Source organism: Piliocolobus tephrosceles, chromosome 7 (assembly GCF_002776525.5).
Source record: "Piliocolobus tephrosceles isolate RC106 chromosome 7, ASM277652v3, whole genome shotgun sequence".
Lineage (NCBI taxonomy): Eukaryota > Metazoa > Chordata > Mammalia > Primates > Cercopithecidae > Piliocolobus > Piliocolobus tephrosceles.
In genome coordinates this window covers 144609877-144634698 of record NC_045440.1, presented here as the reverse complement: position 1 = coordinate 144634698, position 24822 = coordinate 144609877, and the positions used below count along the sequence as shown (strand labels likewise).

Below are 24822 nucleotides of genomic sequence, written 5' to 3'. Positions count from 1 at the left end.
TGAACGTGGCCGGCTCCTCCAGCAGGGCGGTGCTCCCACCCAAGGTGCATGTGGCCGGCTCCTGATGCAGAGGGAATGCCCGTCAGTGCAGAGAGGCGTGCCCTTGTGTCCGCCCGGGGGTAGTCTGCCCTTCACTGATCAAGTGGCAGTTGTGTTGGGTCAGAATTCTCAGACCCAGGGACAGCTGCAGTTTCTTATTTTTTTTTTTTTGAGACGGAGTCTCGCTCTGTCGCCCAGGCTGGAGTGCAGTGGCCGGATCTCAGCTCACTGCAAGCTCCGCCTCCCGGGTTCCCGCCATTCTCCTGCCTCAGCCTCCGGAGTAGCTGGGACTACAGGCGCCCACCACCTCGCCCGGCTAGTTTTTTGTATTTTTTAGTAGAGACGGGGTTTCACCATGTTAGCCAGGATGGTCTCAATCTCCTGACCTCGTGATCCGCCCGTCTCGGCCTCCCAAAGTGCTGGGATTACAGGCTTGAGCCACCGCGCCCGGCCCAGCTGCAGTTTCTTATTTTGTTTTTCCTACTGCTTTCTCCTTCTCCATCCCCTGACTCCTATCATGAGGGCATCCCTGGCCCCCTGTTAGAGGGAGGGGCCCTCCCAGAGTTTTCCCCCTGTGGCCTGGTGCCACCAGCTCACTGGCTGCTGCTTCCTCCCACACAGGCCTCGGCGGGGCCATCGGCTATGTGCTGGGTGGGCTGGACTGGACCCAGACCTTCCTGGGCAGCTGGTTTCGGACCCAGAACCAGGTGCTCTTCTTCTTCGCCGCCATCATCTTCACGGTGTCCGTGGCCCTGCACCTGTTCAGCATTGAAGAGGAGCAGTACAGCCCACAGCAGGAGCGCAGCACTGAGGAGCCCGGCGCCCTGGACGGGGGTGAGCTGCACAGCATCCCTGCCTTCCCGGACGAGGTGCAGTCGGAGCACGAGCTGGCCCTGGACTACCTGGACGTGGACATCGTGCGCAGCAAGAGTGACTCGGCGCTGCACGTGCCGGACCCCGCACTGGACCTGGACCCTGAGCTGCTCTTCCTGCACGGCATTGAGCCCTCCATCTTCCACGACGCCTCCTACCCCGCCACCCCCAGCAGCACCAGCCAGGAGCTCGCCAAGACCAAGCTGCCCCGCCTGGTCACCTTCCTCAAGGAAGCCGCCAAGGAGGACGAGACTTTGCTGGATAATCACTTGAATGAAGCCAAAGTCCCCAACGGCAGCGGCTCCCCCACAAAGGACGCCCTTGGCGGCTACACCAGGGTGGACATGAAGCCCTTGGCCACGTCGGGCTCCGTGCGGCGGCGGCGGCATGCGTTCCGCAGGCAGGCCTCCAGCACCTTCTCCTACTATGGCAAGCTCGGATCCCACTGCTACCGCTACCGGCGAGCCAACGCGGTGGTGCTCATCAAGCCGTCACGCAGCATGAGCGACCTGTATGACATGCAGAAGCGGCAGCGGCAGCGGCACCGGCACCGGAACCAGAGCGGGGCCACCACCTCCAGCGGGGACACTGAGAGTGAGGAGGGGGAGGGCGAGACCACCGTGCGCCTGCTGTGGCTCTCCATGCTGAAGATGCCCAGGGAGCTGATGCGGCTGTGCCTCTGCCACCTCCTCACCTGGTTCTCCGTCATCGCTGAGGCCGTGTTCTACACCGACTTCATGGGCCAGGTCATCTTCAAAGGGGACCCCAAGGTGAGTGCTCAGCCACCGCAGCGGGGCCGCCCTCTCTGCCCACCTGCGGGTCACTGAGAAGCTCGCGGGCTAGGCCGGGGGGCCTCTTCCTCATGCCCACGCATGTCAGGGAGGCCGCAGGGTGCCTCCTGTGTAGGTGAGGGACCCTCGGCCGGCAGCTGGCCCACACTCTCCTCTGGGAACTTGGTGGGGGCCGTCCTGGGGTCACGGGGTAGGTTGCAGTGAGGCCCGTGGTAAGCAGTCATGAATGCTGAATCTGGTGTGAACGGGGTATCTGTAAACTGTGTGTCAGACTGCCCCAAAACGCAGCTAAGATAATGGCCTGCTGTCACCCATGCCAGGCTCATTGGCGGCTCTTCTGGTCCCCGTGGTAACGGCTGGGTCACACCTGTGGCTGCGTTTTGCCAGGAGAACCAAGGTGCCCTCAGCACATGCTCGGGCCTCCTGTCTCCATACAGTCTCTCCGTTCCTGGGTCCAGCCTGAGCTGCTCCGTGCAGTGGCTCTGAGGGCTATGGCAGAGGCTGCAGGAGTGTCACTTCTGCAAGTCCAGACCAGTCCAGACTCGGGACAGGGGAGCGCACGGAACACTCTGCCTCTCGCTGCAGTGGTAGAGTGTCACATCACAGACCATTCGTGGTCTGCGAGGCATGGAAATGCTTTACGGATAGCAACCGACTTGGAGTGGGCTGTCCTCCTGGGGGGACTTTCCTGTCACTGCTCTTAGAATGAGCAGCCGGCCAGCAGTTCCCATGGGAAACACGCTCCTGGGCCTGGAGGGCCTAGCAGATGCCCTCGTCAGCCCGTCTCATTTCAGGAACAGGCCTCCTCGAACTCGACCACCTGGCAAGCCTACAACGCCGGGGTCAAGATGGGCTGCTGGGGCCTGGTCATTTATGCCGCCACTGGTGCTATTTGTTCAGGTAAGAGCTCCCCAAGTCAGGTCAGCACTTGCACCCCAGAAGACTCTCAGTGATTAGAAATGCGGACGAGAGAATCCTGCACCTTAGAAGCTGGGGCCATCAGTCGCACCCTGACTTCTGGGTCCCTCAGAACAGGACTGTCCCTTGGGGAAAAGCATCGAAATTCCCATTTCCTCATTTTAGGAAAAAAGGCCGCTGTGGGCTGGCACCAGGAGCAGTGTGTTTTGAGACCCCTTTGGGGCCTGTCCTGCTTGTGCGGTCCCATGATGCTGTCCCATGTCAATGGCGCCTCCTGACACGCTGTCCCTGGCCCCAGCACAGAGCTGGACGGAGGCCTGGCGATCAGAGCGGTGGTGGAGCAGGGCCCAGGCATGTTTCACCCTGAGGGGTGGGGCCGGGGTGGCAGGCTTCCATCCTGCAGCGAGGCTCACCAGGAACCAGGGGTAATTGGGTCGGGGGTCTCTGAGCCAAATGCGAATCGGGCTGGCCCGCCTGGACTCCGAACATGGGAAGGCCAGCTTCATTGCAGCCTCAGCTGGATGTGAGGATGGCCGAAGTAAATGCCTCTTGGTCAGTGGCAACCGGCGCAATGGTAAATGGCGTTGCCACCACTTGAACAGAGGAATTCTCAGCAGAGCACTTTCCCAGAGGAAGTGACATCTGAGCCACCAGGTCAGGAAGGGTGAGGGAAGAACAGAGCGGTGCCCGTGAGAAAAACCAGCAAAAATGCGTGTTCCCAAGGCAGGACTGTCCACTGCTGCCCACATCAGGAGAAGAAATAGTCCCGGGTGTATAGCCAGAGAAGGCCCTGAATGGGCCCAGATTGGCCTGGCAGGGCAGGAAGGCCCCTGGGAGCTGCAGGAAGGGCCGGGTTATGAGGTCTGGGACAAGGAGGGCCGACTTCTGTCTGTGGTGCTGGAGCCACTGGGCATCCTGGCAGGCCCGTGAGCTTACAAGCATGTTGCCAGAGGCCTGTGCTGGCTGTGCCTGCCTGAGCGGGTCTGGGTTCAGCTGGAATGAGTGGAGGTCAGGGGGGATGTGGGGGGTGAAAGGAGGGATGGTGGAGGGAGCCTGACAGGAGCCAGCCACCTGCCCACCGTCCCTGTCCCTGTGCCCCTCTCTGCAGCCCTGTTACAGAAGTACTTGGACAACTACGACCTGAGCGTCAGGGTGATCTACGTTCTGGGGACGCTGGGCTTCTCCGTCGGCACAGCCGTGATGGCCATGTTTCCCAACGTCTACGTCGCCATGGTCACCATCAGCACCATGGGCATCGTCTCCATGAGCATCTCCTACTGCCCTTATGCCCTGCTGGGCCAGTACCACGACATCAAGCAGGTACGTCCCGCTGCAGCCGTGAGAGCTGCACTCCAGCCTCCTGAGCGCCTTCTCTCCACACAGAGCAGAGCCCTGCGCTTCATGACACAGACGGCCCTCCTCCCTCTCCGGTTCTGAGATGGCCCCTTCCAAAGTCCACAGAGCCACCACCTGCCCCGGTCGGTCCCTGGCCACAAAGGGTCTTTTCCTTCAGCCACTCTCACCCCCTAGCACCTCCCAGAGGCTTCTGGAGGCAAAAGCACTGTCCCTGCCCCTTCGGTCCCCTCAGGCCCAGTCACGTTTCCCCGAGGGGGAAGCTCCAGCCCAGCCTTGTCCCCTTGGATGGGAGGAAAGCCACCAGGTATGCCTATACTTCCTGGTAGCCACATTTAGAAAGTGAAAAGGCCAGTGAAAACTATTTTCATAGCATATTTTATCTAACCTGGTGTATCTAAAACATTATTTCAACATGTACTTATGAAAAAAGTCATTGTGATACCTTACACTCTTGCTAATCGTTGAAATTGTGTGTATGTTACATCAGAGCACATCACAGATGAGACGAGCTTTATCTCAAATGCCCTGTAGCCACAGCACAGGCAGACTCTTGCCTCTTTCTGGACTTTATGCAGCTGAAACATTTGGCTTCTTCCTCTGGGATTCACTCACGTGCTTGCTGGTGGCAGCATGGCCAGCCTTTTCATGTCACAGTGTGTGGCCAGATGCACCCTGCTTTGTGGGCCTTTGGGTGCTTCCAGGTTGGGGCTGTTGCAGGTAGCACTGCAGGAATGCCCCTTCCCACAAACGCCTCCTGTTGTGCCCATACTCTTGGTTGACAGTCTCCTTGGAGAAGATGTGGTGTGTGTGGTTTGAGGTAGGGATTCAAGACTTTTATTTTTTTCCCTACATATGGGTGTCTGCCCAGGTCATGACCCAGCGCTGTTCCCCGGCCCTCTGTGCAGTGCCATCTTTGCCATAAATTGGGCTTCCATGTAAGCGTGTGTTTCCGCTTTCTTCTCTTCCGCTAGTATGTCTGTTCTTGGACAAATGTCAACTGTCTCAAACTAGTTTTATAATAAGTCCTGAAAACTGATAGTAGAAATCCCTCAACTTTGTTGTTCTTCAAGATTGTCTTGGGTATTCTTAACCATTTATTTGTCATCTAAATGTTAGGCTCAGCTTATGGGCTTTTAAAATTAAAAACACATTATATGGGTCAATTTGGGAGAGTGAATGACTTCATAGTATGGAACTTCCTATCCCTAAGTGTGACATACCCTTCTATTATTAATCCTCAGTGCATCTGGAGATTCTCTGGGACGTCTGCTTACACAGCCACATCATCTGTGTCTAATGAGCTCTGTTTTCTCCTTCCTGATCCTTCATTCCTGTTATTTATTTTCCTTGCCTTCTTGGAATGGCAGGAACCTCCAATACTAAATACATAAAAGTGGTGTTTGCTCTTTCAAACCCCAGCAGGGGAATATTTAATATCTTACTAGGAAGTATGATGCTTTTTTTTTTTTTTTCTTTGAGACAGAGTCTTGCTCTGTCACCCAGGCTGGAGTGCAGTGGTGTGCTCTCGGCTCGTGCAACCTCCACCTCCTGAGTAGCTGGAATTACAGGCGCCTGCCACTACACCCGGCTAATTTTTGTATTTGTAGTAGAGACAGGGTTTCACCATGTTGGCCAGGCTGGTCTCGAACTCCTGACCTCAGGTGATCCACCCGTCTCGGCCTCCCAAAGTGTTGGGATTACAGGTGGAAGCCACTGTGCCCAGCCCATATTTGTGTTTTTCCGAGAATGCGTCCATTTCATCTGCACTTTCAAAATTATTAGCATTAAATTGTTTTCTTATGATCTAATGTGATGGAACCTATAGTGATAACACCTTTTTCCTCCTGTATTAGTTATCTGAGACGTTATTGATTTTATTTGTGTTTCGAAGAACCTTTGGTGTCTCAGTCCTCCCTGCTGCATGTCCGCGTGCTTGCACGTTCATTGCCGCCCTTTGCTGTCTCCTCCCTTCCGTTATGTCTTGGTTTAATTTGCTGTTGCTCATTTCTTACTCTGATTTCCAGCTTAATATTTGCATTTAAGGTCAGTTTTCCTCTACACACACCTTTAGCTGCGCCGTGCAGGTTTTAATGTTGTGTTTACTTTTAAAAGATTTTTATAATTTTCATTGTGATTTCTATTTTGAACCATGAATTATTTCGAAGGACATCGATGGATTTCTGACATTTGGGTTTTTTCCAGTTGTCATGTTACTGATTTCCAGTGTGATTCCTTAATGGCTAGAGAACGTACCCCGTGTGACTGCAGCCTTACAGTTAGCTGAGGCGTCCTTGGCGGCCCAGCACATCACGCCTGTTGGTAAATGTTCCGTGTGCGCTTGGAAAGAATGTGGGTCCTGCATCTAGTGCCCCATCTCTGTCAGTGAGGTCAACCTTGACATTGCTTAGCTCTTCTCTTCTCTTACTGCTTTTGTCTGTTTTATGAAAGGTGTATTACAATCTCTCACCGTGATTATGGTACACACATTTAGAGCTGCTTTAAAAGTTGTTTTAGCTTCCTAATGGACTGACCTTTTTTTCCACTGTCTCTAGGAAAAAGCCTCTGCGGAGATGCTAATAGTAGTAATAGATGTACAGCAGCTTTCTTTTGTATGTTTGTGCAAGAAACACAAGTGAAACTGCTCACTCTTTTCCGTGGGTCCAGCCTCTTTGTTGCACGTGGCCACCTGCAGTTATACTTTGGGAGGCATCAACCTGGGCTCACGGGACCCCTTGCCCCTCAGCCCCTGCTGGAGACCACCAGGGCGAGGAGGAGCCCGCCTGGTGGAGCGTGGCCCTGCCACCTCTCCTTGAGACTCGAGGCCAGGTTCCTGGGAAGCCCACGTCCCGACTGGATTGACAGAGTTGCTTCCACGCCTGCCCTCTCCTTGAGCTAGAACTTCCCACCTCTCCCGCCTGCAGTGCTGGGCAGGAGTTGGGGGCTGAGGGTGCTCAGGCAGGAGTGGTTGCCAAGAGACTCGGTGGAAGACAGGTTGTGTTTCCAGGCTTCTGGGTTAATACAGTTTTGAAGTGCTGGTGGCGGCTGCCTTCTCCAGCCACTCACCGCCTTATGTTTCCTCTCTTGCAGTATGTCCACCACAGCCCCGGGAACTCCAAGCGAGGGTTTGGCATAGATTGCGCCATCCTGTCCTGCCAAGTGTACATCTCACAGATCCTGGTGGCCTCCGCGCTCGGGGGCGTGGTCGACGCAGTGGGGACTGTCCGCGTCATCCCCATGGTGGCTTCTGTGGGCTCTTTCCTGGGCTTCCTGACGGCCACATTCCTGGTGATCTATCCTGACGTGTCAGAGGAGGCCAAGGAGGAGCAGAAAGGCCTGTCTTCCCAGTTGGCCAGCGAAGGCGGGGCTGGTGGGAGCAGCGAAAAGCCCACCGTGCTAAAGCTCACGCAGAAGGAGGGCCTGCAGGGACTGGTGGAGACGGAGTCCGTGGTCTGAGCTACACTCCCGTTTACACACATTCCACCGGGCGGGCGGGCGGGCGGGCGGTGGGGCCAGGCCACAGGCGGGAGCAGAGACACCGCGGAACCCTGCAGCTGCTGTGGCAGACCCGGCAGTGCGGGCCAGAGCCCCTCCACCCCCATAGCCACAATTCAGTAGTCGTAGCGTAGGTTTGAGCTACTAGGCAAAAATACCACACTAACCACTTTTTCTATAATTAAAAAAATCATTTGAAATTTTTTTTTAATTGAAAAAGATCTTTTAATTTCAGCTCTTTTATTCTGCAGGTATATTATTCTGCATGTTTTTAAATTATATAAAACATTTATATAGACAATAAGCAATTTAGAAAAAATAAGATTTTGCATTTCTAAAATTATAATTGAAAACAAAATCTGACATTCTCTGCTACGTCTTATCTGAATGCTTCAGATAATGGTAGTGTAGCCAGTGACTAAAGTATTTTTTACCAAATTTCCTCTCTGTAGACGCCTGCAGGTATTGACGTCTGTCAGATCTCGTCACGTTGGCTGGTGCCGCAGCTGTTGGAGAGTCTTTTTCTTTATGATTATTTTAGAAAACAAATTTTCTTTTCCGCAATGTGGTTTTCTTAGAAGAACAACATGTCTTTTCCTCAGCGAGTTTGACACATTGTGCCCAGGGCAGCCCCGTCCTTGGGCAGCGGCCGCACACCAAAGCTGGGAGGAGGCTGGTCCGGGAGGCCTGGGCAGAAGACAGTGATTCGCAGGGGCGGCTCCCAGACACCGTGCCCAGGGGTGGGCTGGGCACCACCTGGGGGCGGAGCGTGAGCTCCAGACGGGCTCCTGCGTGTGCATGCGAGTGTGTCTGCGCCCAGCCACATGTGCGTGTGAGTGTCTGCGCCCAGCCACGTGACGCCGCTGGTCCCATCTGAAGGACTCTCCTAGGAGGCCAGGTTGCCCCTCCAGACCCCTCCCAACATCAGGGGGAAGGAAACGTTGACTTTCACTGCACTTTGATGCGTCTCTAAACCATTTGCTGGGGATTCCTGAGAGCAGAGCTCCCGGTGGGCCCTGCCTCCCCCGCCGCAAGGCTACCTCGGGCGTGTGGATGTGCGAGGGCCTCCCCGCTTGTGAAGGGGACATGCGTGCTGGAACCTGTCAGAACTCCATGCCTTCCTCGCCTGCTCACCTGTTCGACGCTGGAATCAGGACAGGTGCAAAGGGAAGCATACGTCTGGGACAGCGAAGGCCCGTGTCACTGGAGGGTTCCGCACAGTCGTTCTGGTTTCAGCAGATAAGCAAAACTCGGGCAAGTACTGCAGCTATTTGGAAATGTTTTCCAAACCACAGTCTCTTTAGAAGTAAGCTGTTTCTGCTCTTCTGATTTGAAACGGTCAGTGTACGCTTACTGAGATCAGGAGACGGAGGCTCCGCACATCACACAGATAAAGTCAGACAATTGTAATACTTTTGCTGCCTCAAGTTGTTTTTTAAATAAAGTACTTTGAAATGCATGAGAATCATGCTGCAATATAATCATTCTAGAGCAAATATATATATACACATATATATATATATTTGAAGATGAAGCTAAAGCAGTTTTTGAATAAATTACTTGAATTTTCTGTGTATTTAAAGGAACGACTGTTTAATGTACTTGATGGGCCTCTGGTCTTGCCATGTCTCCTGCCGCTGGTGGCACTTTGTAGATTGTGTGTGTCCGGGCGGCAGTTGGGTGCCTGCTCACGCATGGTGTGTCCGCCAGGCCACGATGTCCCAGGATCGCAGAGGACTGACTTCAAGACTTCAAGAACATTTTCTGTATGTGTGGAAACTTGAGAATGGCCTTGTGAATCTCGTGCTTGGACAGGGCGAGTCCGACTACTGAAAGTGCTGCCAGCTTTGCTGCGAGCCCTCCGGCCAGTGGGAGCCCCGTGGGCTGGGCACTCTGGCCCTTCTTCTCTGGGGGGCGGCACCCCTGGCTTCCTCACCTCGGCCGGGCATCTGTGGCAGCTCACTCTATGCAACTTGATCCTCTAGTGGCTTTAAGACTGTAGGTCCCCTCTCTGAGACCTGGCTCTGCTTGTCAGGACCTCGAGGCGCAGCCCCCGTCTTAGCTGGTTTCTCCAGCTTCTCATCCTGACGACTGTAAAACAGATGGAGGCAAGAGAGCAGCAGATACGGGGTGGCAGTGGCCTGACCCGAATCAAGATCCGAGCCAAACCACACCAAACATGCGTTCAGCCGGGGGCCACCCCTTGCCCAAGGCTTCCCACCCTCGTCTGAAGGCCCAGGGACCGGATCCAGGGCTCACCAAAGCCGATTCCTCGCCAGCTGGGAGTGCAGAAGTCTCAGGGCCTGGCTGCGACTTGAGTTGTAGGAGGAAGAGGGGCTTCGCGACCCCCGTCTGAACAGTGTGTGAACCCTTAAGATCCCAGCCTCAACTAATCTGAAGTAAGGATAACAAAGGCCATTCAGTGCCCTGCGCATGACCTTGCCACAGTCACTGTCAGAGTATGAATGCGCCGGAAGCCAGGGCCAGCCAGGGACAGGCGTGACTTTCAGGTGCTCCTCGGTGACAGGAGTCAGTGGCCACACACTTTGTAGACTCGTGAAGTTATCAGCCCTTCAGGTGTTTGCAAGCAAAGCCCTTCTTAGTGTGCAGGTCAGTGTGTGGACCCCAAATGAGGGTACCGCGGGGGCTGGGGTCCGGGGTCAGTAGAGTTGGTTCCTGGGAGGCAGGCATGGGTGACCAGGGCCCTCGCAGTGCGTGTGGGCCCGGCCTGGGCACAGCGAGGACCAGATCGCCACATCCTTTAGCCTCAACCCCTCCCTCGCACTGAGATTATTTCCAGATTGCACTCACTTGAAACTGTCCGTGTCGTCACCTTGTGTCTTAAGGGAAGCCGAGAAGGGCAGGCGGGCAGGCTGTCTTGTCTGCAAAGCGCCATTGTGCCCGCAGCTTGCGTTGGTCAGGCTGCAGCTCAGGTGTCTGTGGCTTCTAACCTTGTACCTCAGATAGATGCAGTACCAAGGCGGGGCTGGGGACACTGGTCAATGTCAAAGGGGAGGTGCTCTGGCTGGCAGCCTTGCCCCAGAGGAAGAGGAGGCCGTGCAGGTGCCCCTTGGGGAAGGTGGCCAGCTATCCAGTGCTGAGGACGCAACTGGAGTATGGCTCATGGTTGGGCTGTGCAGGCTGGTGTCCCAGGTGCCTCTGCACGCTGGCTGGAGTGTCAGGCAGGGTGTCGGTGGGTCGAGTCTTGTGTGATGCGCACAGACCAGTTGCCAAACTAGGAGAACATTGGTCTCGTTTGTGGTGGTTTTGTTCCCTATACAAGTCAGCTAAGTAAAGAATCTTTTAATGAGCTTCCCCTTAACACACGGCAGAAGTTTCCAGGTGCAGGAATGCGAGCTGGTGGGAAGGGGCGGAGGCTGTGAGCTCCCAGCTGGGCCGGTCTTCCTGTGACCCTGTTCCCAGGTCTGTCGACAGACTGCATCATGACGTTCCCAAAGAGCTAGCTTTGGAGTGTTGTTTTTCTCACTCCCAGGCAGGGGTCTTAGCTGGAGTCATCCAACCTGCCACTGAACATGCCAGCGCTGTGTGCTGTCTCTTGGACACCTGCCCTTGAAAACTTCAGGCCCCGGGGAGAAGCACTCCGTCCATTCCTGCCCCCCGAGGGGAGGCAGGGCCGCTGGGCCCTCCTCAGATGGTCAGTGGCTTCCAACAGCCCTCAGGAGTGTTTCCTGAAGGCCCCAGGTGTGGAGGACTTGGTCTGTGACCGTCTAGAACCCCAGAGCTGAACAGGAAGCTGTCCTTGCAGTAACAAGAGGGGTGGAAGGGGCGCTGCGCGCTGCCCTCGGCTCTCCCACCACTGGGGCGGTGATGCTCAGGTGACATGTTTGAAAAATACTCTCAGAAGATACCAACTCTTCCCTTCTATGGCTAACGGTTTGTGCAGTCACCAGCGATGGCGGCCCCTATTAGAGACCCAGTTTGTAAAACACCAAATATTGCTGTCCACACTAGACAACCGGCTTCAGAAAAGATGGACACCTTTTCCCACGCTGTTTCGCTTCTGCCTCAACTTTGGTCCAGCTTTAGCCACTACACAGCGTGGGAGGGACTGCTGCTGCGGAATCAGCCTCATCTGTCCCTCCGCCTCCCACCAGCACATGCCGCTTCTGAGAGGCACCAGCTCCCTGCCTCCAAGCCTGGTACCACAGGCCTGTCGTGAGGGACCCCCGCTTCCGAGAGCTCCTGGGGGGGGGTTCTGCCCTTCACCACCTGGGAGAGGTGTCAGTTTAGTTCCGGGTTGAAAAAGCCTGTGCACACAGCATGTTGGGGACCCAGCCTAAAGTTCTTGTCACCTCCTCATGCAAAGCCAGCCATCACTCTCCGGCCAGATCCCCCAAACCTCAAGGTGGCCCCTTGACCAGCCCCCTCCTTGGGGCCTCCAGGAGGACTGAGCACCCCTCCCAGCGGCATCCCCTTGCCCTCCACAGGGCTGCCAGGGGCACGTCGCAGGGGCACCGTGGACTGAAACCAGCCCCTGGTGACAGAACGACCCGTTGGTTGGAAATGCCTCGTTGCCAGAGGAACTCCCCAGGCTTCTCGGAATGAAACTATTTAGTTCCATTGTGAACTGGCCACAGGACAGCTTTTTATCAACTTATTAAGTTGGAGCACCATAATAGCTCTTGCTGATTTAGCAATGGTATAAGTGTGTGTTAAACACATAATGTTACATTTTATGAGGAGGTCGTAAGGAAGGGTCGTATCACTCGTGACTCTTCTATTAGTTGCTAACAGTGGCCTCAGGTTTGTGTCTGTGTGTACACAGAGCCCTTGGGTTCTGCTGTTTCTTTGCCAGGTGAATGTTTGTGGCATGCGCTGCTGTCCGCGCCCCTCTGTCCTGCACAGGGTTCAGCTGTGCAGCGCCCTGAATTCTTCCATGCACAGAGAACCTCCTTGCGTCTGTTTCTCTGTTCCTCTGTGGCTGACTCAATAAACTTTTTCCCTCTGACATGATGATGTGGGTGTGTCTGTCACTTCTCTGTGGTCTCCTGCCTTCTGCCTTCCTGGAGCCTAGTGGGTCTAGTGGGCTGAGGCCTGCGGAAGGGAGCCGGGCCCAAGTATGAGAGCATTTGTTCCCCAGAGGCCCTGTCAGCTTGCAAGCCTGGGGCCTGTCCCTGCAACCCACGCACAGGCCCCCTCAGCTGTAGCCCCTCCATGGAGGCTCCTTGTGTCTGGAGGTGTGAGGGGTCTTGGCTCAGGCAGGGTTGAGGCCTAGGCCTTCTGCAGGCCTGTTGTGGAGTCAGGGTGGGGCCCGCGGTCTACCTCTGCTGAAGGGTTCCTGACTGTCCCTGAAGCCCGTGTCTTAAGGAGGCAGCCTGCTTGCTGTTGCTGCCAGCAGGAGTGGCCATGCTGGGCTGAGGATGGGGCGGCCCGGTGTGTGCACCTGGCTTTGGCACCCCAGGGGACATAACGGGGTCCTGGGGGTGCTGGCAGAGCCCATTGCCCTTCCTACAGGCAGAGTGAGTCATTTCTGCCCTCTGGCACCTCACTGAGGGTTGTGGCTGGCAGTTGGCAGTGAAGGAAATGAAAGGGAGGGGACTTGCCCCAGGTTACCCGGCAGCTGGGGTTTGAATCCGGAAGCGAGTTTTCTTCAATGGCTCTTCTGATTTGTGGGGCATGGAAGGGGTCCCAGCAGGGCGGGGGTGTGGGGTAGAAGGGATCTGCTCAGGCTAGGGAGAAAGGGAGGAGGGACTTTAATAGTTGGGGGGTGTCACCCCAGGGCTCCTGGATGGGACCTGTGCAGTTGGGGGCCCACGGAAGCCAGGAGCCTCCGGACCTGGGGACAAGTCCCGGCTGGGCCACTGGCGCTGTTACCTGGGCGCCCTGCTGCAAAACGCAGGCTGATCGCCCTGTCGTGGGAACTAACGGGAATGGCCGCGGTCCTTCGGCCAGATGGGAGTGGGGTGGAGAGCCAAGGCCGCCCAGACTCCGCAGCCAAGACCCCATTTGCCCTCTGGGACTTTGCCCAGGGCCCTGCCCGATGCCGTGGCTGATAAGAGCCCACTGGCGTCCCCCCGTCGTCCTCCCGGTATGCGCAGCCCCGCCCTATCCCACCCCACCGCCCCTGGCAGGGAGGGGCCGCGGAAGCCTCCGCCTACCATGGCACGCCCCGCGCCCCCAGAAGTGGGGCTGGGCTTTGGGAACATAGGTGGAGGGCGGCAGGACCCAAAATCCAGGCGCTTCCCTCCCAGGCGGAGGAGGCAGCCAGCGAGAACAGCTTCCTGCAGGAGACGCCCGGCCACCGCACCGCTGTGGCCACAGAGACGCCCCCCGCCGGGGCGGGCCTGGGGCAGGCCTGGAGCAGTGGGAGCCGGAGACACCGGGAGCCCCGCGCCCCTGTGGCCGCCCGGGGCCCAGTGCCTGTGGGCAGGGAGGTGGAATAGGCACCCCACGAGCACCCCCGCCCCCAGGTCATGGGCGGCCAAGACGGCGGGGCAGGGGCCAGGGGCGTGTGTTTCTCCGCCCGCCTAGCCTCACCTGGCGCGGGTGCCTGGCCCGCCTGAGCGAGCACCAGACCTGCACCCGGCCAACGCGCCCCCGAGCGACCAGGCTAGGAGCGGACGCCCGGCACTGCGCCCCTTTCCTGGCCTTTCCCCAGGATGCTCACCAAGGATGAGCCCTGTGTGCCCAAAGGCCATCACAGGGCAAGAAGAAGTCGCCAAGACTGAGAATCAGTGTCCCAGGCCTCCCAACTCGCAGTCTTTTTGTTTGTGTGTGTTTGTTTTTGAGACGGAGTCTCACTTTGTCGCCCGGGCTGGAGCGCAATGGTACAATCTCAGGTCACTGCAACCTCCGCCTCCCAGGTTCAAACGATTCTCCAGCCTCAGCCTCCCAGGTAGCTGGGATTACTGGCGCCCGCACCCGGCTAGTTTTTGTACGTTTAGTAGAGATGGGGGTTCACCATGTTGGCCAGGCTGGGCTCGAACTCCTGACCTCAAATGATCCGCTTGCCTCAACACTTGGTCTCCCAAAGTGCTGGGATTACAGGCGTGAGGCCCTGCGCCTGGCCAGTCGTCACATCTTTCTTTGTCTCCACACTACTGTTATTTTTTTTTTTTTTTTTAACGAAATTTGGACCACTATGCAGAGTTTTGCAATCTATGTTTTTTATTGTTTAGCAAAATATCTTAAACTTTCCTTGTTCCTGCATGTAGACCAACTGCATTCTTTAATAGCTGTTCGCATTCCAGGGTATGACTTCTTTCTTTTTTCTTTTTTTTCTTCGAAACAGGGTCTCCCTCTGTTGCCCAGGCTGGAGTGCCCAAGCTTGATCATGGCTCACTGAAGCATCCTGGGCTCTGGCCATCTTCCTGCCTCAGCCTCCTGAGTAGCTGGGACTGAAGGTGCACACCACCATGCCCTGCTAATTTTTTTTTTTTTTTTTTTTTTTTTTTTTTTTTTTTTTGTAGAAATAGGGTTTCCCTATGTTGCCTGGGCTGGTCGTGAACTCCTGGGCTCAAGCAGTCCTCCTGCCTTGCTCGGCCTCCCAAAATTCTGGGATTACAGGTATGAGCCACTGTGCCCGGCCTTGTTTGCCCATTTTTAAATTGAGCTGTTCATCTTGTTATTGATTTGTAAAAACTCTTTATATATTTTGGATAAAAATTATTTGTCAGATGCAGTATTGCAAATATTTTCTTTTTTCCTTAATATTTTGATAAAGTCAATTTATCAATTTTTTCTTTAGTGTTTAGCTTTTTGTGTGTGTGCTCTCTAGAAAAATCTTTGCACCAAGGTGGCAAAGATATGCTTGTTTCTAGAGCTTCTAGCTTTACAGTTAGGTCAGTGAGCCACCTTGAGTTAAATTATGTGTAGTGAGATAAGTGTTGAGCTGCTTCCCTTTTCCATACATTTATCCAGTCATTGCAGCACCATTTGCTGAGCAGACTTTTGTTACTGAATTGTCTTGGAATTTTTGTTTTGTACGGTCAACTGACTTTATGCTTGTGCATCTAGACCCTACATTTTGTTCCATTGGTTTAATTATCTATATTTATGTCAAATCCTACCCTATTTTAATTACTATAGCTTTTTAGTAAAGCATAAAGGTATACGAGTCCTCTAGCTTGAGCCATCCCACCTGGCTTGATCTTCTTTGTGAAGGTTATCTTAAATATTCTACTTTGCATTTCCATATATATTATAATCAAATTCTCAACTTCTTTTTTAAAAATTATGTTAGCATTTTGATTGGGATTAAATTGAATCTATCAGGTCAGTTTTGGAGATAACTAACATATTTAAAATATTTAATCTCCCAGTCCATGAAAATGGTATATCTTTTATTTTGGTCTTTAACATTTTCTCTGAGCAATGTTTTTGAGTTTTCAGTGTTTTATATCATTCATTAAATTTATTTCTACTGAATATGTTCTTTTATGTTACTGTATTTTAAAAGTTTACAAGTTGTTTTCTGTTAGAATATAGTAATGCAATGATTGTATATTGACCTTGTATCCAGTACCTTATAGAAAAAAACTAGAAAAATATTCTAGTTTTTAAAATAGATTCTTTAGGATTTATATAAATGGTCTTGCTGTCTTCTAATAAAGACGGCTTTGCCTCTTCCAGTACAATCATCTTTTTTTTTCCCCCTCAATGTTCTGCTGAACCAGTACAATCTTTATGCCTTTTTTTTCCCCCTATTGCCCTGGTTAGAATCTCTAGTACAATGTTAATAGTAAGGGGGAAAGTGAATATCCCTGCCTTGTTCCCGTTCTTAGGGGGAAGGCAATTAGTCTTACGCCATTAAGTATGATGCTTGTTGTGGGTTTCTTCTAAATGCCCTTTATCAATTTGAGGAAGTTCCCTTTTTCTGTGTCTATCGAGATGATCGTTATGGCTCTTCTCCATTGTTCTACTGGTATGTTAAGTTACACTGGTTGAATTTTGAATGTTAAATTCACCTTGCATTTTGCAACCTCACTTGGTCATGATACATTAACCTTTAAAAATATTGCTGGATTTGGCCGGGCGCGGTGGCTCAAGCCTGTAATCCCAGCACTTTGGGAGGCCGAGACGGGCGGATCACGAGGTCAGGAGATCGAGACCATCCTGGCTAACCTGGTGAAACCCCGTCTCTACTAAAAAATACAAAAAAGTAGCCGGGCGAGGTGGCGGGCGCCTGTAGTCCCAGCTACTCGGGAGGCTGAGGCAGGAGAATGGCATAAACCCAGGAGGCGGAGCTTGCAGTGAGCCGAGATCGCGCCACTGCACTGCAGCCTGGGCGACAGAGCGAGACTCCGTCCCAAAAAATAAATAAATAAAATATTGCTGGATTCAATCTGCTAATATTTTGTTTAAGAATGTTGCATCTGTGGTTTTTTTTGTTTTGTTTTGTTTTGAGACAGAGTTTCACTCTTGTTGCCCACGCTGGAGTGCAATGGCACAATCTTAGCTCACCGCAACCTCTGCCTCCCAGGTTCAAGCAGTTCTCCTGCCTCAGCCTCCCGAGTAGCTGGGATTACAGGTATGCACCACCAAGCCCAGCTAATTTTTTTTGTATTTTTAGTAGAGATGGGGCTTCTCCATGTTGGTCAGGCTGGTCTCAAACTCCTAACCTCAGGTGATCTGCCCACCTCGGCCTCCCAAAGTGCTGGGATTACAGGCGTGAGCCACCGTGTCCGGCCCTTTTTTTGTTGTTAATTGAAGTTTTTGAGGAACAGGTGGTGGTTGGTTACATGGATAAGTTCCTTGGCGGTGATTTGAGATTTTTGTGTACCATCACCTGAGCAGTGTGCACTGTACCCAATGTGTAATCTTTCATCCCTTGCCCCGTCTCACCCTTCCCCTCTGAGTCCCTAAAGTCCATTGTATCATTCTCATGCCTTTGCATCCTCATAGCTTAGCTCCCACATATCAGTGAGAACATATGATGTTCTCCATTCTTAGAATAATGGTCTCCAATTCTATCCAGGTTGCTGTGGATACCATTACTTCATTCCTTTTTATGGCTGAGTAGTATTCCATGATGTAAATACACCACATTTTCTTTATCCACTCGCTGATTGATGGGCATTTGGGCTAGTTCCATATTTTTGCAACTGCGAATTGTGCCGCTATAAATATGCACATGCAAGTGACTTTTTCATATCATGACTTATTTTCCTCTGGGTAGATACCCAAGGAATTTTGCATCTATATTTCTGATGGAAATTGATCTATAATTTTATTTTCCTTTAAGATCTTTGTCAACTATAGGTTCATGCTGGTCTCCTAACATGAGTTTGGAAGGGTTCTCTCCTCTTCTATTCTTCTGAAAGGGTTTCTGTAAATTCTATTATACCGTACTTAAGGGTTTATTAGAATTAACTAGTGAAAGCGATTGAGCCTAGAGAGCTCGTCCTTCTGGGAGATTTTTGACTACAAACCAATTGCCTTTATAGACGTAAGACTCCTCAGATTTTATTCCTCTTTGTGTTGGTTTCATAAAGTTGTTTTTAAGAAATTTGCGTATTTTATCTAAACTAGCTATTCCTAATATCTTTGTGACGTATGTAAGATCTGCATCCCATTTCATTCCTGACATTGGAGTGAAATTCATGCGCGGGTGTGTTTTTCTTGATCATTGATAGGGGTTATCAATTAGAGAACCAATTTTTGCCTTTGCTGATTGTGTTCCCTTTCATTGAGTTTTGGTCTTTGCTATTACCTTCCTTTACTTATTTTATTTAAATATGCATTTATTTTCTACATTATGATTAAAATTTAGATAGCTGATTTGAAACCTTTCTGCTAATAGAGGCATTTAAAGTTATAATTGTTCTCCTTAGCTACATCTCATACATTTTGGTTTTTAATTTTCTTTAAAAATGAAGAGATAGCATCTCCCTGTGTTGCCCAGGCTGGTCTCGAACTCCTGGGCTCAAGGGATCCTCCTGCCTTGGTCTCCCAAAGTGCTAGGATTATAGGCATGCGCCACCATGCCTGGCCTGCATCCCACACATTCTGATATATTGTGTTTTCACTATCATTCAGTTCAAAATATTTTCTAATTTCCTTTGTGTTTCTTCTTTGACTGATGGGTTATTTTGAAGTATGTTGTTTAATTTCCCAACAAAATTTCAATTTTGGGATTTTTAGGCATATTATCACTGTTGATATCCCCTTCCATTTCTGTGTGGTCAGAGAACATAGTCTGTAATATTTCAGTCTTCAAATTTATTTTATAGCCCAGCATGTGATCCAGCTTGATCCCAGCGTATGATCCAGCTTGATGAACGTTCCCTGTGCACATGAAAAGAATGGATATTCTTCTGTTGTTGGCTGTACTGTTTGTTCTATGTCAGGTCAGGCTGGTTGACAGTGTTGCTAAATCTATATCCTTGTTAATTTTTTATTTACTTTTTCTATCAATTTCTGAGAGAAGAGTGTTAAAATCTCTATGATTATGGATTTTGTCTGTTTTCTCCTCCCGTGCTTGCTTCATAACTCTTTTTTTTTTTTTTTTTTTTTTGAGACAGAGTCTCACTCTGTCGCCCAGGCTGGAGCGCAGTGGCCGGATCTCAGCTCACTGCAAGCTCCGCCCCCCGGGTTTACTCCATTCTCTTGCCTCAGCCTCCCAAGTAGCTGGGACTACAGGCACCCACCACCTCGCCCAGCTAGTTTTTTGTATTTTTTAGTAGAGATGGGGTTTCACCCTATTAGCCAGGATGGTCTCAATCTCCTGACCTTGTGATCCACCCGTCTCAGCCTCCCAAAGTGCTGGGATTACAGGCTTGAGCCACCGCGCCTGGCCGCTTCATAACTCTTAAATCTCTATTATTAGTTAATTCATCTTCTTGATGAATTGACATTATTATTATTATGCTTTCCCTGTTTGTTTCTTGTAGTATACCATGAAGTATGTTTTGTCTGATAGTAATATAACCATACCAGCTTTTTAATGCTTACTGTTGGCATAGTAAAACTTTTTCTTTGTTTTCAGACAGGGTCTCACTCTGTCACCCAGGCTGAGTGCAGTGACATGATCACAGTTCACTGCAGCATTGACCTCCCAGGCTCAAGCGATCCTCCCACCTCAGCCCCATGAGTAGCTGGGCCTACAGGTCCACACCACTATATCTGGCTAATTTTTTAATGTTTTTATAGAGATGGGGGTCTCACTGTGTTGCCCAGGCTGGTCCTGAATTCCTGGGCCCAAGTGATCCTCCTGCCTCAGCTTCCCAAAGTGCTAAGATTATATGTGTGAGCCACCACATCCAGCCTAAAACTTTTTTCATCCTTCTACTCTTACCTCATTGGTGTTTTTATGTTTAAAGTGAGTCACTTGTAGACAACTTATAGTTGGGTTTCCTTTTAGATCTAGTTTGACAGCCTCTGCCTTTTAATTGGAGTGTTGCATCCATTTACACTTAATGTAATTATCAATATGGTTAGGTGGAAGTCTACCATCTTGCTACTTATTTTCTACTTGACACATCTGGCTTTTTGTTCCACTGTCACTGCTTTCCTGTCTTTTTTGGTAACTCTTTTTTAATATTTAATTTTGTAGCCATCCCTGTGGGAATGTCAGTGATGCTCAGGCCCCACTACCTGCACCATTGTCCTACTCCATCTCCTTTGAGCCACCTGTCAACCTCTGCACACAGGGCCTCAGCCCCTAGCCCCGGATGCCCACCACTAGACCCAGCAGAACCGTAGCAGTGGTTTGCTGGCCCAGCACCTAGAGCCGCAGAATACGCTCCCTTGGCCCTCAGGGAAAGATGCAGAGCTAGTGCGACTTACTCTTCTCCACCACCAAAGTAAGGTGAGTTTACCCCCTCCCTCATCCCAGGATCCTCCCTGAATGGGCCAGGGGCTGCTGCTAACACATCTCAGGACCGCCAGCCTCAGCCCCTCCCAGTGCCTTGTTAAAGGTGAGAGCACTGGCGGAAAGAAAGGCCGCACGCCAGGGCAAGAGCAGCTTCTGAGGGCCTCTCGAAGGCCAGCCCTGCCTTCTTGGAGGGAGGAGTATATGCCCCCAATCTCCGCTTTGCTCTTAGTACTTGGGCCACAGTATCCTGGGTGTAAAATGGGGGTGATCCTCTCCATGCCACAGGGTCCTGAGGGTCATACACAACAGTGCCCCTAAAGCCCCTGGCACAGCACCTGACCGGGGCACACGGGCAACACACAGGCAACAAACAGGAGCTGGGAGAGTTTCCTGTGGCTGCCAGAACAAACACTGCAAACAGGCGTGGCGGTGGGGGTCATGCACCTGACATTTATTTTCTCACCGTTCTGGAGGCCAGAAGTCTGAGATCCAGGTGCCGGTAGGGCCACCCCCACTCTGAAGGCTCCGGGGGAAGCAGCGTCCTGGCCTCTTCCAGCTCCCCATGGCTCCAGGCTCCTGGGCTTGTGGCTGCATTGCTCCTGCCTCTGCCTCTGTCTTCACGTGGCCTCTCCTTATGTCTTTTCCTCTCCTCCTTAGGACATTTGTTGCTGGATTTAGGGCCCGCCCAGAATCCAGGAGGGGCTCATCTTCAGATCCTTAATTACATCTGCAAAGACCCTTTATCTAGGTAAGGTCAGATTCACAGGTGCCGGGGGTCAGGACACGGACATGTGTTTTTGAGGGTGCCATTCAACCCGCAACAGGAGCCATCACTTTCCCATTTCTCCTCCCTTCATGTTTTCACGGGCCCAGCACACAGGCCAGGATGGAGCATTCTTTGAGATGTTCCTGGGAGCCCAGCAACAGACTGGGTGTTCAGTGTGCCCCTGTCGGTCTCCATGTGGGCCCTGCAAGAAGGAACCACCCCCGTTTTACAGGGGATTCAGGGCTTGTGGCCAGATCTGCAGCTAGGCCTGGATCAGGCTCCCATCTGGCCCCAGTGCATCTGCCATGCCCGTGACCCCAGGCTGTGTCTCTCAGAATCCACCAAGGTTCCAGGGCAGATAACTGCAGAGCTCCTCCCAGTCCTATGCACGCCTCGGCTCACACTGCAGCTCAGCGGCAGCAACGCAGGCGACAGAAGCCAGCTCTGTGTCTGTGAGCCTCTGCCTTGCCTTCTGGGGATGGCACAGTATCGCTCCAAGACATGCAGACAGCTGCGGACAGCAGAGACAGTGAGGCAACCCTGCCGCACTCTCCAACCATGCCCTCCTCAGCCATGCAGAGAAAGCACCCCTTCATCTGTGCAAGCAATCCTCAAGAAGTAGACAAAATTCACGCACTTTTAATTCAGATGTTACAGTCACATCCAATGCTAAGGGCTGTCCTTTGAAAACAGCTGACGTACACACATCTTCCAAGAACAAATCATAGAAATGTTACCAGGTGATTGTCTCTACAGCCTCTGCATCAGTGATGGGGACTTGGGGTAAGCTTTTGGTTGGCGTTGTGAACAGTGCCAGCGCCCTAAAGCAAGCTTTCTTTTCTGTTGTTTGAAATACGGCAGGACAACTTAAATTCTATGAAAATATGTCTGGGTCAAGAGAAATACTTTTTTGCCCCAATTTAATTCAGGTTTTTAAAGCAGAGGCAGGGACGGCATCACAGTCTGTTGAATGAATTCCGGCTCATTTGGGGGCCTTTCCATGACAAATCACTCCTAATGGAATCTCTCCGAAGCACAGGGAAAAACTCGAAGGCATCAGAGTGCCCTTTCCATTTCAGTCAACACTGGCCGGGATTCTATTTGCATCACACAGAATAAACACGGAACCCAGGCCTGCCCAGCACATGTTCTCCCTGGCTAGCATCTCTGTTCACCTCTGTTTTCTCTTTTCTATGAGTGACCATTTCCTAAAACGCATTACCCTGTCAAGTAAGATCTTGGAAATTATCACCATGGAGAAAAGACCTGAAGAATCTGCATTAAAATAACGTGACCGGTGCCTAGAGTGAGGTAGGAGCACGTTCAGAATGGTCCTGGGTCATTTTCAAGACCTTCCCCCAGTCACTGTTGGGTGAAGTGAGGAAGCTGGACATCAGTGTTTATTAAACCACATTTATTCTCCACAAGCTGAAGATACCTGAGGTTACACGAGGGCTGGCATTAAATAATTTATAAATGTATTTCTGACAGGCTTTTATCATAAGGATTCATGTATTTACAAAAGCAAAATCCAACCTCTCCCCAGCTAGAAAGTGGAAAGTTGTCCTCGCTGCAGGCACAGCCTTGGGGGAGGATGAGGCCACATAGTTCTGCTCCGCCCACGTTCTCAGACCGCCCCAAGGAGTTAGTGGCTACGCGAAGCTGAGCCTTGGGGGAAAACCTGGTCCATGGTGTGGATTCTCCAAGATGCAGACCCAGCCAGAGTCCGGGCCCACCTTTCCATCTGGAGGCGCTGCAGAGTTTCTGAACGTGGCCCATCCCAGGAGCCTGGCAAACACCCCCAGAGACCCTCAGGATGAGCCAGCTCTGGGGCTGCGTCTTGGGAAGCCAGGGCTCGAGCCCAGGGGGCAGGCCCCATGCCCTCAGCATGTGCTGAGACACTCCCTCCAGCTCCAACAACCACACCAGAACCTTCCATAGAACATTTAAGTAATGAAATCTCAACAGTACAGTAAAAAGGTGCAAAGGGTCTCTTTTGCAAATATTTATGTACAGCTAAGATCTTGCTGAGTTCAGTAAAGCATCTTGCACGTACACATGTGCAGCGCGCACGCGGGTTCCGGGAAACTGAACAGCACACTGGAAGACGAGATCATACATGACGGTATTTTCCTGTTGATCCCGTGTAGTTTCCTGAGCATGATATTTGAGATGGAACTTTTTCTGGTCTGTGATCTTTGGTAGAAAAAAGGTCTCTAGGATTATTATAAAAATTTTACATTTATTAAAAAGAAAAGGAAAAAAGACAGCTGGCCTCAGCTGGCCCAACCCCTGTCCCAAACACCTGATCCCAGGGTGGTCCCCTCCACCTGAGTAGGCCCTGTCCACATTCTCTGATGGGAGAGAGACCACAGTGGTTACCTCAACCACCCTTCTCCCAGGCCTCTCTGGGTGAGTGAATGAATGAAGTAAGGAAAGGTAAAACCAGAGACGTGAGAGCCACGGGTCACCTGTGACTCGGCCAAGCTGCTGGCTTCAGTGCCAGCCCCTGGTTGTGGATTCCAGAACTTTCTAGGCAACACACAAAGTAACCTCCCAGCAGAGGTTATCACAAACAAGACGAAGCTGCCCGCCTGAGACACACCCCTGGTGCAGTTTAACCAGGGTGCCCGAAGGCCTGAGAGCAGGTGCGTGGCCATGCGTCTTGCGGCTGGACACACGGTAAGCGGGCTCCACGCTGAGCCTGGGCTGCCCTGTCCCGCCACTCCTCCAGGCTTCTGCTCCTGGCGGGCTCTAGGGGGCAGCCCGTCCCCACACATAGGGCAGGTTCCACTCGGCAGGCTCAGCCACGTTTATTCCCCTTTCCAAATGGCGATCTTCCCCTCCTCCCTGCCCGACCCACTCAGCACGTATCTGTCCTCGGCCGAGCACAGTGTCCTCACGGTGTCCATGTGCGCCACCAGCTCTTTCTCCACGGTCTTCGTCTCAGCATCAATCACGTAGATTTTCCCCCTGGGTGTTCCCTGCCACAGCCCTCGGCTGCCCACCCAGACCTGCCAGGGAGAAACAGGAGTGGTCAGTGGGGAAAGAAGCCCCTCCCGGCCATGGCAGGGCTTTGCCCGGCTACCCGGAATTGACGCGTGTGCCTCCCAATCTACGGCCTTCCTGGAGAGGGCCTCTGCCGCCTGAGGGTCAGGGCCACCTGGCAGGTGCAGAGGACCTTTCTCAGGCTTAGAACTTAGTGGCCAAGGGGCCTCTAGGGAACAAGGCTGCACTGCGTGCTGGAAAGGTGCTGGGGCTGCATCTTAAGTGTTCTCACCAAACAAAAAACAGCCACCTGTGTGAGGTGACAGCTATGGTAATTAGCTTGTGATTCTTTCACAATGTATATGGAAATATCACCTTGTATACCTTAGATCTATATAATTTTATTTGTCAATTATATCCCAATTAAGTTATGGGGGAAAATGCTAAATGAATTCCCCTCTCCCGCCCCCGCCCCACCATATGTCAGACTTGCTCGGGGCCTGGAAGTCCAGCTTTCCTTCTAATTTCTCCCTTTGCAGATGAGAATGTCTAGCCTCTGCCTGGCCCAGCCTTGTATTTTGGGAAGAGACAGCCTGTTTCTAGCTGCGCGGCTTCACAGTGGAAGAGGTTAGTTCTGCCCCAGGTGGGACCCGCCCACAGCTCACCCACATCGGAGGGCTCTGGCTTCACTTGGAGATCTGGGGCTCAGAACTGATGCTGGAATGGGCTAGGACTTCGGGGGATGCAGTGATGGAGGGGGTGTGTTTTGCATGTGGGACAGATGTGGATTTGGGGGGCCAGAGGGCAGACTCTAATGGGTTGAA

At 52.1% G+C, this 24822-nt stretch overlaps 2 protein-coding genes and 1 pseudogene across 9 annotated transcripts in view; 2 read left to right on the top strand and 1 right to left on the bottom strand.

Annotated features, from left to right (window-relative positions):
* The window catches only part of SLC45A4 (solute carrier family 45 member 4), a 97958-nt gene extending 85515 nt beyond the window's left edge, over window positions 1–12443 (top strand). For all 4 annotated transcript variants that reach the window (XM_023228102.2, XM_023228104.1, XM_023228103.1 and 1 more), the window contains 4 exons: window positions 661–1682; window positions 2498–2603; window positions 3730–3941; window positions 7065–12443. In XM_023228102.2, the coding sequence (XP_023083870.1) occupies window positions 661–1682; window positions 2498–2603; window positions 3730–3941; window positions 7065–7430 (1706 nt within the window). In that variant the 3' untranslated portion in view covers window positions 7431–12443. The remainder of the gene's footprint in view (window positions 1–660; window positions 1683–2497; window positions 2604–3729; window positions 3942–7064) is intronic.
* On the top strand, window positions 11366–12446 carry LOC111553352 (annotated as a pseudogene). Its single transcript, XR_002734921.1, has one exon. The product of XR_002734921.1 is annotated as an uncharacterized LOC111553352 (transcript).
* Window positions 12447–22407: 9961 nt separating this feature from the next.
* The window catches only part of DENND3 (DENN domain containing 3), a 46450-nt gene continuing 44035 nt past the window's right edge, over window positions 22408–24822 (bottom strand). For 3 of the 4 annotated variants that reach the window (XM_026454569.2, XM_026454568.2, XM_026454570.2), the window contains exon 18: window positions 22408–24024. In XM_026454569.2, the coding sequence (XP_026310354.1) occupies window positions 23824–24024 (201 nt within the window). In that variant the 3' untranslated portion in view covers window positions 22408–23823. The remainder of the gene's footprint in view (window positions 24025–24822) is intronic. The other variant, XR_003309472.2, reaches the window with a different exon arrangement.